Consider the following 15,067-nt stretch of genomic DNA (forward strand, 5'->3'; position numbering starts at 1 on the left):
ATGCAAACCACATCCCAGTTTGGTTAATAAAACAACTCTCTGACATTAATTTAATTACACATTCTTCTATTTGTATTACCTGGAATTTACTTTTTCTTTAAATGAATATTACTTTTCATGCCTAGACTACAGTGCACAAAGCAGTTGGCAAACTAAGCACTTCAGTAGAGAATATTCCATTTCTTACAGTATAACAGAGGAGTTTTCAATATACCCGGTAAAGTGTTTGCTCTGTGGTCAGGCCACAGCTCTTGTGCTTCATTGATAATATAATTTGTCTAACAAATGGAGGGATCAAAGATGTATCTGAATAACTGAGAAGCTCTCTACCCTCTCTCTCAACCAATAAACTAAAACAGCAGTAGTGAAGACAATCAAACTATTACTGGGTGCTTTCAAATGGTGATCGAAAATAAACGTCCCCACATTCCCATCACACCTTGTTGAGTGTTATACCTTCCACATCACAGAACTAGCAAATTGATCTACTATTCACCAAGGTCACTAGAATTAAGCATAATTTTACCTGTTTGAGTGTTCTCTCCATATCAATCCCCTGGCCCCATGGTGCAGCAGGATTAGCAAGACAATCCCCAGCATTCCCTCTCCGTGAAATATCAATTTTCTGCCTTCTAAGGTTACGGAATGTTTCAGCCATCACAAGTACCCCATCGTAGGTCAGAGCAGATGTGTACTAAACAGGGAGACAAATGCATCATTTCAGTGTGGCAAGTCTATAGAAAATCAGCTCAGACTTAGATATATTTCTGTTTTAGCCTGCTATGCACCCTGAGAGAAAACTCTCATCAAAGTCAATAGAAGTTTCATCTAAGCAAGGAATGCATGCTCTCAGAGTTGAGATCATACTACAATAGTTCAGCTTTAAAACTGTATTTCAGAAGATCAGCAAAAGATCTCTCTGAGGAACCATAGCAGGAGACAAATTAAAACAACGATCTCCGTTTCTCAAACTTTTTGTCATTTATTTTATCCCTCTGAGACTAACACCTGCCGAGCCATCTTTACTGAAGGTGAGAGAAGAACTGGTAGTTCACTGAGCAGGCATAGGATCATGAATAAATGCACTGGAAAGAGTGGGAGAACCCGGTTACTTAAATTGCAGAGTAATCAGGATTAGTATTTTTCATTCCATTTGCAAAATTTCTGCTTAGTTGCTCTCATGAAATAGGCTATAGTGAAATAAATGAGACTAGAGAAGTCAGAGTGGAAAGTATCAGTTCTAGGCAAAAAACATGTAAGATCGAGTATGCAGCAGCTGTTAGTTTGAAGACACAGGTGAAAAGTACATAGATGCTCAAAGGCAGGGTAGTCTAGTGGATAAGGCACTGGGCTGAGATTCAGGAGACTGATCTGCTCTGTGACTTTGGGTAAGTCAATTCACTTCTTTGTTTCCTCTCCCACATTTTATCTTGTCTGTTTAGGTCGTAAACTCTTTGGTACAGGGGTTCTCTCTTATTATGTGTTTGTACAGTGCCTAGCACAATGGAGTCCCAATCCCTATCAGGTCTCTAGACACCACCATAATACAACTTATTACTATTAATAATAAATTAATTCTAAGGCACTCATCTTTACAGCCAAGTTGCGGCTTGCCTGTCAAGAAAAATGTTAGGTCTATAGAAGAGGCCAGATTTTGATACGTGTATTGGACTGGACAGATAAGAACCAGAAAGGCATGCCGTTGCACTGTAAGATCATAACTACTTGTAAGCATTACACCAGGATTATCGTAGGGTGTAATTTCCAGATAGTCAACAATATAGGGATGATATATTAATTATTATTATATCTCAGATTCAGAAGACAGCTTGCTGCCTGGAAATTTATGAGTTCAATGTGCATATAATATGATAAGGCTAACATGCAAGATTGGTTGGAGTTAGGATGTCAGTTTTAAATAAACTTTTGATTTCTATTTCTTGTCATTAAGGGGGTTAATTGGAGAATAAGTGACAGAAGATGTAAAAGTTGTAGCAGTTCATATTTCTATCAGATAATTGCAATGCTGAGTTTAATTAGTTATCAGTATTTGTGAGGTCACATATCTTGTGCTGTAGCTCAATATTATGAAATAAAGCATTTATTCATGAACTCAGTTATGTGAATTATAAGTTAAAATGTTTGAATGAAATCCTTGGTAGCATGTAAAATTAACAAGTACCTTTGGAGGGCTGTCAGATCCTGGGTATTCTCTCTGATCCAGCTTCTTCCAGCGCTGCATGAGTTTAGTTACCATAGGAGTACTGAAATCTACTAACTGAAATCCTGTTACATTGGCTCCTCCATGCATAAACCTCTCCAAAGAAATATCTTTGAATCCCTAGAAAATCAATTTAACATTTTGTTTGCCCTAGCACATTGTTCTGCGCCAGACGTGTTTTAGGTTAGCAAGTGAGCATAAATGAACAGACAGAGAGAATATAGGTAAATAGATTTCTAAGACAAGTAAAGGCTTAAAACCTGGGAAAAAACTTCAGTCTTAGCACATAATGTTACTTTGAATGATAAAAAAAGGTAAATTTAAATTACCAGATCACTGTTCAAATGCAATAGATATGTATCAACAGTTGGAAAAGGCATTACTGGGAATGATGGACAATGTTTGAGAAAACAAATTCAGATCATCATGTTTGCAAAGCAATTTCAGAATATTAAAGGGCTGATCCAGTCTCTATTAAAGTCAAAGGAAAGACTCCAAACTACCTCAATGGGTATTGGATTGAGGCCTAATTCATTATGCCCATGGTTCAAGGTGATATTGCAGAGTGAAGGAGACACTATTTTGTAAGTATAAGCTGTCTGAGACCAATTGTTCAAACTGAAGATGGATGAGTGATCCAACATATATAATGGTGTCATGGGATATCAGAATTTATACGTACAGTTTGTAGGTCTGCCTGCCAGTGTAAAACCAATGTAAGTGACATCAGAACCAAGCCTACTATGAAGTTTTAACTGTAGACATCAGAAAACCATTTCCTCTTTTGTATTTGAGGTTTATATTAAACATCAACGTCAACATAGAAAGAAAAATTAAATTATAGGCACATCCATAATGATGTGTTTCTATGGTTAATTTGTCCAGTGAGTGTAAATCCAACCCCTTTAGTAAAAGGTGCTTTTAGGGATTAATTTCACTTTACGAATGCATAAATATCAAACTAGCCAACTGACCAACACAAAATACCACCCCCCACAAGTCTTCCTTTCCCAACCAAACTACCACTGAAACATCTCAATTTTTTTTAAACTTCTACTGATTTGGCAAATTTTAATTTATTCCAAGTAGTGTTATTACATTGCACTTAAAAAGCAAGATTTAGAAAAAGTTTTCTGAGGACCTGACCCAATGCCAACTAAAGTCTATCTATTGATAGACCCTCTTTAAAGGCATTGGATCAAGCTCTTAAAGAGAATTTTAGTGCATGTGAAAGGTGTCAGATCATCAACTCATTTTACACAGGCTACTGAACAGCCACCAGATACCTGCAGCTTCCAGTCACTTTCACATGTAACCCAGAGGGGAATAAGCTTCAGTTCATATCCCATTATCAATCCACTGAACAATTCAATTCTCCTCTAACCACCTTACATAGGAAAAATAATTTGAAGAATTATATACGTTTGAGGTGCCAAAAGTCTAATTAGCAAGAGCCTAGAGAGGACTGACTTATCTTGTTCTGAAAGCTGAAGGTCCGAAAAATACTTAATTTTTTTTTAACTGAAGCTGTAAGTACAGTGCAGCACAACAGAGTATTTTGTCAGCTCAAATTCTTTAAGTGTGAGAAGAGTAAGAAAACAAGCAAACAAAAATGTATTTCAGAACCAGAATCTATATTCTCTGCATGAGGATGTTTAGTTTAAGCAAAGAGATTGCTTTAATAATTAAATATTTAATTTACTCGTTTCCTTTCCTCTTTGAACACTCTTTGCGCAAATGTATAATGTGGATTTAGAGGGAAAATACTGAATCAGTAATACTACTGGAAGTAGCTTATCTTACTACAGCAAAACATATGCTACCCTGAAGGATGTGAAGAAGTTATGTTGAACCTTTTGTTATTCTAGTAATATATAAAAATGAGCACAAAATGATAGTGTAGTATTATATATGGATCAAACTCTGTGCTACGTTATACCGAGGCAGCCCCTTAATCCTGTAATGATTTTAATGGAATGTATCTTAGGGCAAAATTGGGCTTTCTGTTATGCAAATGGCAGCAGTCAAAACAAAAAATGCACATTCTTCAGTACATTGCACAGAACCTATTATGGTAAATTGTATATTGGTTACAAATAGCAAACTTCGTGTGTAGTGTTATAGCTCCACAGCACAGTTGAGTGTTTTACTTGTAAACCACTGACATAATTATACAAAAGGATCTTACCAGGTTTGCAACGATGTAATGGTAGCCTTTAACATGCTTTCCAACACTCACAATCTGTGGGGGAAAAGAAAGAGCAAACTATATCTTATTGTACTGCTTTAAATGAGCATTAATCATCATATGATTATGAGAAATGTAATTTTAGCGCCATAATGTTGAGATTCCTCTCTTCCCCCATGAAAGTGATTGAGGTAGCTATAATTTTCCTAATGCCTAATCATTAGAACCTGCTAAAATGCAAATAGCTAAAATAATTAATGGGCAATTCTGCAATCTGAATGCATTCCATATGATTGAACATGTTGCTGCAGTATATTATTCTAGCAAGTGTAGTAATTGCCTGCAGTGTACATATCCAGACACCGGAGGTCATATGATACCATGAAAGACTAAAGGCTGGTTTTTTATTTTTATTTTCCATGCTTGGGGAACAGGGTACATTTTGGGCGTTTGGGACAGAAGTTCTCTGTTTTTACAGGGTCAAGTACTTTATTCCGTCCTGACCCAGGAAGATGAAGATAACGGTAGCTTGCGCGAGTGAAAACTAAATAAGAATTGAGTGCTAGGTTGTGTGGCTCACACTCAGCTCTGAGCTCTTTCTGCTGATTTTGGGGATCAGCTGCAATTGCTACAGGTCCTTTCACAGGTGGCAGGGGACTCCTTGATTGTTCCACCCACCCCTCTGTACACACGCATAAGGGCTAAGCCCAAACTAGCCTGGAGTATTTGGTCCACAGAGAGAAATGATACAGAACCGAGTGAAGCAGTGCAAATTACCCCCCGGCTGCCAACTGTCACAGCCTTGACTTGGAAGGACCAGCACTGCGGGTGAGAAAATAATTCTCTACCCAAATCAACCCTTGGCCAATACACACAATAATTAGTGACAACTCCGATGGCATTTGCTATGTGGATCCCGGATTATTTACTAGAATAGCTAAGAGTGAATATATTTGGCTGCAGAGCATGACGGATGTTAATGGCTTAATTTTAAAGTGAAAGCTGCTTTTACTAAAGGTTTACTATAGCAACACCTGCAACATGCATTTTTTTATTCAGCAACAATAGACTCCTCTTAACTCTTATTTAGGGCTTTCACAACTCCATTATAAAAATGATGCTTTAGGCTCAAACATATTAATTGTTTCTTCTCATTTACTCATTTACCCAACTCCCCAAAGCATTTTAGCTGCAATTCAAACACACAGAAAACATACACCGGCTGAGATTTTCCAGGAGGGGGAGGGATGAATTTAATAATTAATAGGAGACGCGAAGCTCAATCCCCTCTGCTGCTTTGAACCTCCTCAGCTACAGTCCCTGCCCTGAAGAGTTTACAGTTTTAGCATTCATACAGCACTGTCCCTGGTCAAAGCACAGAACAAACATGCACTAATCCTCCCATGCAGTAGATAATTATTAATATGCCCATTTTACAGATGAGGGATAAATGCCCGAGAGATTAAATGATTTGCCAAAGCACACAGAGCAATTCAGTGTCTAAATCCAGATTAGGATTTGGGATTGACTGATTCCTAATCCCATTGTTATTCTAACGGACCAATCCCCTTCTCATGGTGCAGCAAAATAGAGGAATCCAAGAAATTTGGCATCAGTGATCCAGAGAGCTTAAAAACATTGGCTATTTTTAAGTTATAAGGTATACAAGAAAACTATGTTCCTTCCCTCCACTAACTGCCAAAACACTACTGGCTTCTAATGCTCCTTTTGTTCCAATTATTAAAATCAGATTCATTTTTTTAAAACAACATGTGTCAGGTTGACTGTTCATAATGTAAACTGAGCACTCATCTGCAGTCCAATAAGGCTCCCTTTAAAGTCAGTGGTTAAACTCGCCTTCATTTCAGTTAATCAAATCAAGTCCTTATAAACAGCCTACTGAACATATGCAGAAGCCTGTCGTCATAGCATTGTCCAATGTGCATACGAGTTCACCAAATTCACTGTTGGAATAAGTAACTTGCAACTCCATTGGCTTCAATGCAGCTGCCGTCCCTTACACTAGTGATCTGCCATTATAGCAGTACTCCCATCAGTAATGCTCATAAGACAGGTATACGTACACCTCCAAAGTGCAAAGAAATTGATATAGGTTGCAAAATCCTGTGTTAAATAATTTGTGAAGCATCGTTTGCGTGAAATGTCCACTTTTTGAGAAAGAGACTAACTTGACATAGAAGGTAAATGACATGTTAAAAACTGTGGGCCAGATCCTCAACTGGTGTAAAATGTCATAGCTCCATTGAGATAAGTGGAGTGATGACAATTTCCCCGAGCTGAGAATCTGGCCCTGTATAGTTTTGACAGCACAGACATCACTGGCCATTACAGTGCAGCAGTCAAATCAAGCAAGCTCATCATAAACCCACTTATGATCATATGTTTCAGAAGCATTTCTAAAATTGTTAAAATAATAGAAATGAGCAAATCCTGCAAAAATATTATGGCAAATATTGGAGTAAAATTTCGAACTGAATTTGCTTCAGTTATGTTCGTGCCTTTCTGGCATGTGATCTCTGCAGACATTCTAGCACGCAAGTTTGCTGTCAGAACGGTTTATGGACACAGCAAATGTTAAGTGAATATTGGAAAATATATGTGGAATGCAAATTCTGAACTTCTTAGAAATCAGATCCTAAGAGTTATGCTCATCCAACTGGGGAAGAGAGACAATGCTATGTGACCTATATGTTCAGTCAAAACTAATCAACATGGTTCTGATTTTGAATCTCAAATGTTTATGATGAGCTGCTCATGAACAATCATAGAATTATTTGCCATTTGGAAGCAGAATGTTTGTTTAATGGAATACCTCACTACGAGCATATGACACCAGCACTTCAAAATCTACACTGACTACCTATTGCTTCTAGGTGGAGTTTCAGGGGCTGGTTCTGACTATGAAACCCTGCGTGACAGAGGACCTTACTATCTGAGGGACCACCTTTTCCCCTGTACTATATTGCTGCAGCTAAAATCAATGGAGGCACTCAAACTGGAGCCCTTCCTATATAAGAAAAGGAGCTGAGGACAGCACATTTTCTGCAAGGGCCCCTCAACTTTGAAATTAAATGTTTACTCAGTTATTATTTTACATTATTTGTATTATGGCAGGGCTGGAAACCACAACTGAGATCAGGGTCCCACCGTATGTACACGTAGTAAGAGATAGTCTTTGTCCTGAAGAGCTTACATTATAAATAGAGAGTGAGAGAAAGAATATTATCCCCATTTTACAGATGGGGAACTGAGGCACAGAGAGACTAGGTGGCTTGACTAAAGTCACACAGAAAGCCTATAGCAGAGCGAGGAATTGAACTGAGTCCCAAGCCAGGAGCCTTAACCGCAAGACCATCCTTCTTCTCTTCATCTGAAATAATGTGAATGTATTTATATTTAAGGGACACTAATCTCTGTTGGAGTTGGCATTTAGAAAAGGCTGAAGCAGCTTAGAGAAAGTTTAGGGAGGAAAGTGATGGGTGGGTTACGTTGATCTAGAGTGGGAAGGACAGCAGGCCGAAACACGCCACTATTTTGCTTTGATCATGATATTAATTTTGCATTTTTAAAATTAATAAGGGTATTTAAAGCCTAGAATTGGAGTTCTGTCATGCTGTTGTATTTAAACCCAAACAAATTCATAAATAAATAAAAAAAACAATTCTGAATAATGAATAAATAGAAAAAGGGTAAGCGGCTCCCAAACAACTTATGAGCAGAAAATGAGGCAAAATTCATTCAGCACATCATTCACTGTGAACACTTGATTCTACTAAATACTACAGCAGAGTGAAATGAATTAGAAGTACAAAAAAGCCCAACAGATCATCAAGTCCATGCCCAAGTAGCAATGCAGGATTTTTTCCAATTCTTAGAGAGAGAGAGAGAGATTTTACATGAAAATATCTTTATGTATCCTTAAAAATTGTAATAGTCTATTGTAAAAACTCTATAATTTCTACTACAGTTTATTCTGTCTTCTTTCCTCATTTATATGAATGCACTAAAGAGAAAGATTAAACCACATTGAACTGAATTCATTATTATCTCAGAATCCTGACTCAATCCTACAAAAGGACAAACATTTAGAGATAATGCATAAAACTCTATCAATAACCTACTACAATGCATGTAAGTATCTTAGGCACGAGAACCTAAAAAGAACAGAATACTGGATGGGTCTTTAACTGATGATCTAATATATTCAATTTAAGAATAGATAATCTGATTTTGATCTCCTGTGTACTAGTGTAAGTCAAGAGTAACTTCATGTAAGCCAATGGAGTGAGAGTCACATAAAAGTGATGTAAGTGAGGTAAGTATCAGACCTAGCTTTTCAGTCTTAACTCTGCACTGCCTGGTTTTTACACAGTGTGTTTAACATGATTCTTTAATATTAGCTCAACAACAGTTCTGGGAGTCTTGCTTGGAAATAGGGTTGCCAACATTGTATTTAAAAATTACAGGACAGAGCTCAGATGTACCCAATCTTGACTTGAACCTCTGGGGGTAAGTCCCTTCTCCCCCCGAACCCCATGCTTCCTAGGGTTTCTCTACCTCCAGCTCTGGATGCTGCAGAGAACCCAGGGCCTCAGGTGCTGGGCCAGCCGCCTCTACGACTCTTGTTCAGGTTCTGCAGGGGCACCAGGAGCCGAGTTGGAGGCTGCAGTTGCTGGTCTTTGCCTGCTGCAGTGCTGCACCCCCTGCAGGGGACATTGGCAGACACTCTGTGAGCAGGGAGGCTACACCCCTGCCACACAGCGCCCCTTCCTGACCCTGGCACTTCAGTACAGCTCCCAGGCACACAGCCCCATCCATTTACCCTGCCAGACAGAGCCTGTGCTGGGAAAGCAGACTGGGCTGCCCTCAAGGGCTGGACTCAGCAGGGGGTCCTGTCCAGTAGTGGGCTAGTACTCATGGGGGTGCATCTTTCCACTCCCCTCCTGACCCTGGCACTTGAGCGTGGCCCCATCTGCTTTCCCTGTGCACCTGTGAGTACTGCCCCCCTGCTGCTGAAATATGGGATAAAAGGCATCCCATACTGATTTTATATGGGACAGGCAATTTTCTATTTAAATAAGGGACATCCTTTGTAATACAGGACTATTGGCAACCCTATTTGGAAATTCAGAAACGGATTTAATCCAAAGAAGATAGAGCCATGACAGCGTTAACAGCTTTGGGCTCTGATTCTCCTCTCACTTGCACTAGTGGAAATTCCACTGACTTCAGTTCAGCCAGTTCTGATTTCCATAAGCAATCGGGCCCTCTGAGTCAGCCTTCCCTCTTTAATACCACAAAATGAATGACTATAACACATCTCATTTAAAAATAATGCCTCACTATTACAGCTTGAAACTTCCTGCTCATTTTGGTTTCCAGACGACTGGGAGTCAGTGCCGCTGGAATGAAAAGGCCTTATTTTAAGTTAAACACCTGCTAAAAGCTAAAGCTGTGCATAACAAATGGGGATTTTACAGCCGTTTTCCCCTTCAGGATAGTGTGACAATCCGCTGGCCTAAGAAAAAGAAGCCACACAATAAAGCGAGGCCTGTGTAATACATTGTAAAAGGTGTGGAGGCTGGTAGAAGATAAAAGATTGAGACTTGAACAGAAATATTGTGGCAGAAGGGGTAACAATATAAACCGTATAAGAGATGAGAATGTATTCAGTGTATGAAGCTGGGATAAATCTTTTACAAAGCCACTCAGAACCCATAAAAAAGCCACTGAGAAACTAGCTTACCTTCCACAGCAAGTCCTTAAGAAAGTTAATGGGGATGTTCTTGTTTGAGGGAGTGGTAGAGATTTATAGGACAGATGCCCTAACACAGGGGTGGGCAAACTTTTTGGCCCGAGGGCCATATCTGGGTATGGAAATTGTATGGCGGGCCATGAATGCTCACAAAATTGGGGGTTGGGGTGCAGGAGGGGGTAAGGGCTCCAGCTGGGGGTGTGGGCTCTGGGGTGGGGCTGGAGATGAGGGGTTGAGGGTGCAGGAGGGTGCTCTTGGCTGGGACCAAGGGGTTTGAGGGCAGGAGGGGGATCATGGCTGGGGCAGGGGGTTGGGGCGCGGGAGGGGGTCAGGGGTGCAGGCTTCAGGCAGCGCTTACCTCAAGCAGCTCCCAGAAGCAGCGGCATGTCCCCCATCCAGCTCCTACATGGAGGTGCGGCCAGGCAGCTCTGCGTGCTGCCCCATCCACAGGTGCCACCCCTGTAGCTCCCATTGGCCGAGGTTCCCGGCCAATGGGAGCTGCAGGGGCGGTGCTTGGGGTGGGGGCTGCATGCGGAGCACCCTGGTTGCCCCTACACATAGAAGCAGGATGGGGGCCATACCACTGCTTCCAGGAGCCACACGGCGTGGGGCAAGCCCCCAACCCCGCTCCCCGGCTGGAGCGCCAGAGCCAGGCAAGCCCCAGATCCCGCTCCCTGGTGGGAGCTCAAGGGCCGGATGAAAACGTCTGCAGGGCTGGATGCAGCCCCATGGCCATTGTTTGCCCACCCCTGCCCTAACATCATTGAAGAGGAAGTTAAAGGAAGCAACAGACAGATAAGCAATGGGCTGTTAGCAAGTAAGTGGGTTTCCTTCTCTATTGCAAAGCAGTGGCACAGCCCAAGCATGGGTGGCACCACACATCCACAGTATGTGGTAACTGAAAGCACCTGACTAAGCGCAGAACAGAGGAACTTCAAATATAGAGCCCACCACTGCTATAAACAGAGTAGTCAGAGTTGTGCAGAGAAAACACCTGGCTGTGCTGGAATAAAAAACCCTCAGAATTGCCTCAGAAGGCGGGAGTAAGAAACACCCTGGCAGGTTGCCACTTTCTGCTGCTTTTGCTACTTGAACTCATTTCTGTTCCAAGCCCATCCGTGGGAAATGTGTATTTGTAAATAAAGGTAGATTAGGTTAATTTATTAACCCTTTGTCTGTCTGTTGCGCTGCCCACTCATTCTCTTTCCTTCAAGAAACAACCCTCTGTTAGGGTCCAAAACTCGTTAGCTATGCAGTGCTGTGACAATGTGCTTTCGTATTACTGGTGTAGTTTAAGCTTGTCCGTGTTGCTGCACCATTACATCACATCTAGACATGGATGAAATATCCAATGTGAAAAAACTTAATGAGAAATTTCAAACATTTCACAGAAAACGAGAAAGGCCAGAGGGGCCTTTCCCAATTCATTGCTGACCACAGGCAGTGGTGGGGGAGGGAGGAAGGTCCCTTCCCCAGAGGGCTTAGTGATGGGCTTCCAAAGGGGTTGCCGCACTGGCTGTTCTCAGTTTCACCCTGCTACAATCCAGGTGTCTATGCTGCTGGGGAAGAAGGAAGAAGAAGGAGAGAGAGAGAGAGAGAGGAAAGAAACCTGTTGAAGAATCCCCCAAATCCACAGCCTTCCTTGGGAACTAAGCACAGCCAGCTGCTATTGTAGCACAGAGGCAGCTGACAGGAGTGGTGCAGTTACTAGAACAATGCAGGGAGAACTGTTCAGGTGCCAAGAACTTTGACCAGTGAGCTGCTTTGCAGTCCTATTTGGGCAGAGTCAATCTGAGAGCCCATTTTCCAGGCTATTGGGTAGGCTGTGCATGAAAATATGAGAAGGGGAGACACTAGGTTAGCCTGTGCCAAGGGGTACAGGGATCCTCTTTATGCAACTGACTTGAATGTAAAGGCATGAGGCTATCTCTACACTGGCAATTGAATGACAAAACTTTTGTCTTTCAGAGGTGTTAACCTCCCCCGCCCCGAAAGACAAAAGTTTTGCCATGACAACTGGCAGTGTGAACAGCGCATTGTTGGCAGGAGCACTCTCCTGCTGACAATGCAAACGCCGCTCATTGGGGGTGGAAGTTTTTTGTCTGCAGGTGAGCCGACAAACAGCAGCTACACTGCATGACTTTTAGCGGCACAGTTGTAGCAACACAGCCATGTCGCTAAAAGCTGTGTAGTGTAGGCATAGCCTCAGTAAATCATGAGAATGAGTTAAGCGTAATTTGGCCAAACACCAAGTACTCTGTTAAAGTTAGCAAAACAACCTAAATGAACAAAACCAATAAGCCAAATAGATATATATTTTAATTAATGAACAATTAAATTTACAACTTTATCATGTTAGCAGTGTAACCTGCAGCTAGGTAGCATTATTTCATCAGGATTAGCTATCACTGGCAGAGGGCAGGAAATAGAGCAAACGGTATATGTTGGTTTCCATATTTTTCCCCAGTCACAAATTGTATTCAGCCAATTTAATTTTAGTTTGGTGGTAGAAATAATAATTAAACTCTACACTTAGGGCCTGATCCATCTCTCACTGCAGTGGGAGTTGGATCTGAACCCCACTTTTCATCACAAAGCACTTTACCAATGTGGAAATTGAAGATCAGCAATGTTGAAGTACTTGCTCAAAGAGTTAAGGGAAAGTGGGTGGGTCAGCTTTTGTGGCCTGCATCATGCGGGAGGTCAGACTAGACGACCATAATGGTCCCTTCTGACCTTAAAGTCTATGAGTCTATGAGTCTACATACATTGAGTTGGTCATAGATCTGGGGACAAATTCCAAGATTCCTGGTTCTCAGCACCTTGCTGTAACCACATGACAATATTGCTTAATCATATTAATTAATTATAACTTGGCTTCCGATTTTTAAAATATAAGTGTTACAATGTTAATATTGTTTTACTTCCTAGATTTCATTGTTAATGGTACTAGATGCTGTGAATGTTCTCTTTACTACTGTGCATAATTCCATTGAACAGCTGAATGTACGTCAGACACTGAATAACAATTTTCACCTCTGTCTTTAAAGGTGAAGGCAATTCTGTATGAGTGGTGATGTTAGGGCTGGCTGATGCAGAACACTGATGGAGCTGAATGAAGAGGTGCTGGTCTCTTGGAAAAGGTTGCATTGGGCACTTGTATTGGAAAAAAAAAGATTGAAATCAACCTGCTGTACAGCTCAGGAGCCAGATTGCTGATCTTGACAACTAAACTGTTATATTATGCAACGTTGAAGAAAAGACAGATCAGTGTTTATAGATGAGATATATTTAAAGATTCTCATACAGCAAATGTAAGAGTTTTGGACTGTGCAAGGTAGAAGATGGGAAAGCCAATGCAACCTGGATTACTACAGACAGAAGAGAAAAGACGGATAAAAAAGCTTGAGAAAAAAGACACCAGAAGTAGATATAAATTTCTAAGGAAAGAAGTAACCACTGCAATAGGGTCCTATTCAACTATCATTGCAGTGAGTGGGAGTTTTTCAAAGATTCACAAACTATGGCCTTTTATAATCTGGCCCAGAGATTTTTAAGGGAGTGGGACAGGAGATAGTAGAATCCATTGTGGACATTTTCATTTAAGTAAAAAGCTCATAAAAACGAGAAAAAATGGTTCCTCCAGCCCCCAGGTGTTCACACCAAAAAGGACTAGCTGCACTTCATGTGCAGGATTTTTCACAAACTCCAGTAGTTCACAGTCAATGCTGAACAGCAGGTAAAGGCAAGTTAACAAAACACTGTTCAACCATTTTCAAATACAAAGAAAGGTAAACAAACAAACAAACAAACAAAATATAGCCCCGCCATATATATTTCCACAAATGTGCACACACATAGATCAAGAGGGAGAGCTCAGCACTTTTCTTTTGACAGCTTCAGTGCAATAGAGCTTGGGGGTATAAGCTTGAAATTTGGGATGGAGATAGTCTCGAGGGGCTAAATTGTGGCTGCGGCATAAGCCCTATATGGGGATAGTGTGCAGCTGTGCTGCCCCACGAGCAGACCATCAGAGTCACAATCTGGTTCCCTTTCACTCCTTACTCCTGAGGGAAGTAATCTGGACCCACCCTATACCTGGGGCAAATTAATCCCAGTTGAGCTCCATTGACCAGTGCACTGGAGAGCAGAACAAAGGCTCCACTCACTCTCTGACCCCATCAACTTTTCATCCCCAGGGGAGGGTGAGTAGCAACCCCACCAAAGGATGATCTCATGCTGTTGCCTATGATGCAGGTAGCCAGAGCAGGAGAATAACAGCTACCTTGCTGCCCAGTGCAGGCTCATTAGTTGAACCACAATCTGGCCTTACATTTGCAAAATTCAATTATGAAAGAGTATTTACCTGATCACATACTATTTTCCACAAGACCCATCTATGCATGTGCAATTGAACAGTAAGCAGAGAATGAGGTAGGTCTATGTGGATCTGTGCCTTATTTCAAACCAAATTCTAGGCCTGATTCTGACATTTTTGTTTACATTGAGGTCAATGGGACTGCTCATATAAGCACTAATAGGATTAGTGTTGGACAGTTGGACCCTAAATCTGGCCAGAAATAAGGGTCAGATCTGTAACACCCTGTTTCAGTCATGCTATATTCCTACCATATTAACTGTGCATTGTTCATATGAGCAATGACTGACCACTCCTGTGGAAAAATAGTGCAAGACAATGTGTTTAAAGACTGCATGTATTCAAAGATTGTATGCATGTGCACAAGCAGACCGAGTAAAGATTGGACAGGCACCATCAACTTTGGCATTTCCTTTCTTTTTAGAAATTAAATTAACATTTTCTTTTAGTACAGATTAAAAAAAAAGACAAACAAACCCCCAAACCACAAAATTATGTTACAAA

At 41.0% G+C, this 15,067-nt stretch overlaps 1 protein-coding gene across 3 annotated transcripts in view; it reads right to left on the minus strand.

The window, feature by feature from the left end:
* Window positions 1-15,067, minus strand: part of GRIA4 (glutamate ionotropic receptor AMPA type subunit 4) — a 289,331-nt gene that overhangs the window by 96,687 nt on the left and 177,577 nt on the right. For all 3 annotated transcript variants that reach the window (XM_065405354.1, XM_065405361.1, XM_065405369.1), the window contains exons 5-7: window positions 4,410-4,463; window positions 2,183-2,341; window positions 527-694 (exon numbers count right to left, since the gene is read on the minus strand). In XM_065405354.1, coding sequence (XP_065261426.1) covers window positions 527-694; window positions 2,183-2,341; window positions 4,410-4,463 — 381 coding nt within the window. The remainder of the gene's footprint in view (window positions 1-526; window positions 695-2,182; window positions 2,342-4,409; window positions 4,464-15,067) is intronic.

Source organism: Emys orbicularis, chromosome 1 (genome assembly GCF_028017835.1).
Source record: "Emys orbicularis isolate rEmyOrb1 chromosome 1, rEmyOrb1.hap1, whole genome shotgun sequence".
Taxonomy (NCBI): domain Eukaryota; kingdom Metazoa; phylum Chordata; order Testudines; family Emydidae; genus Emys; species Emys orbicularis.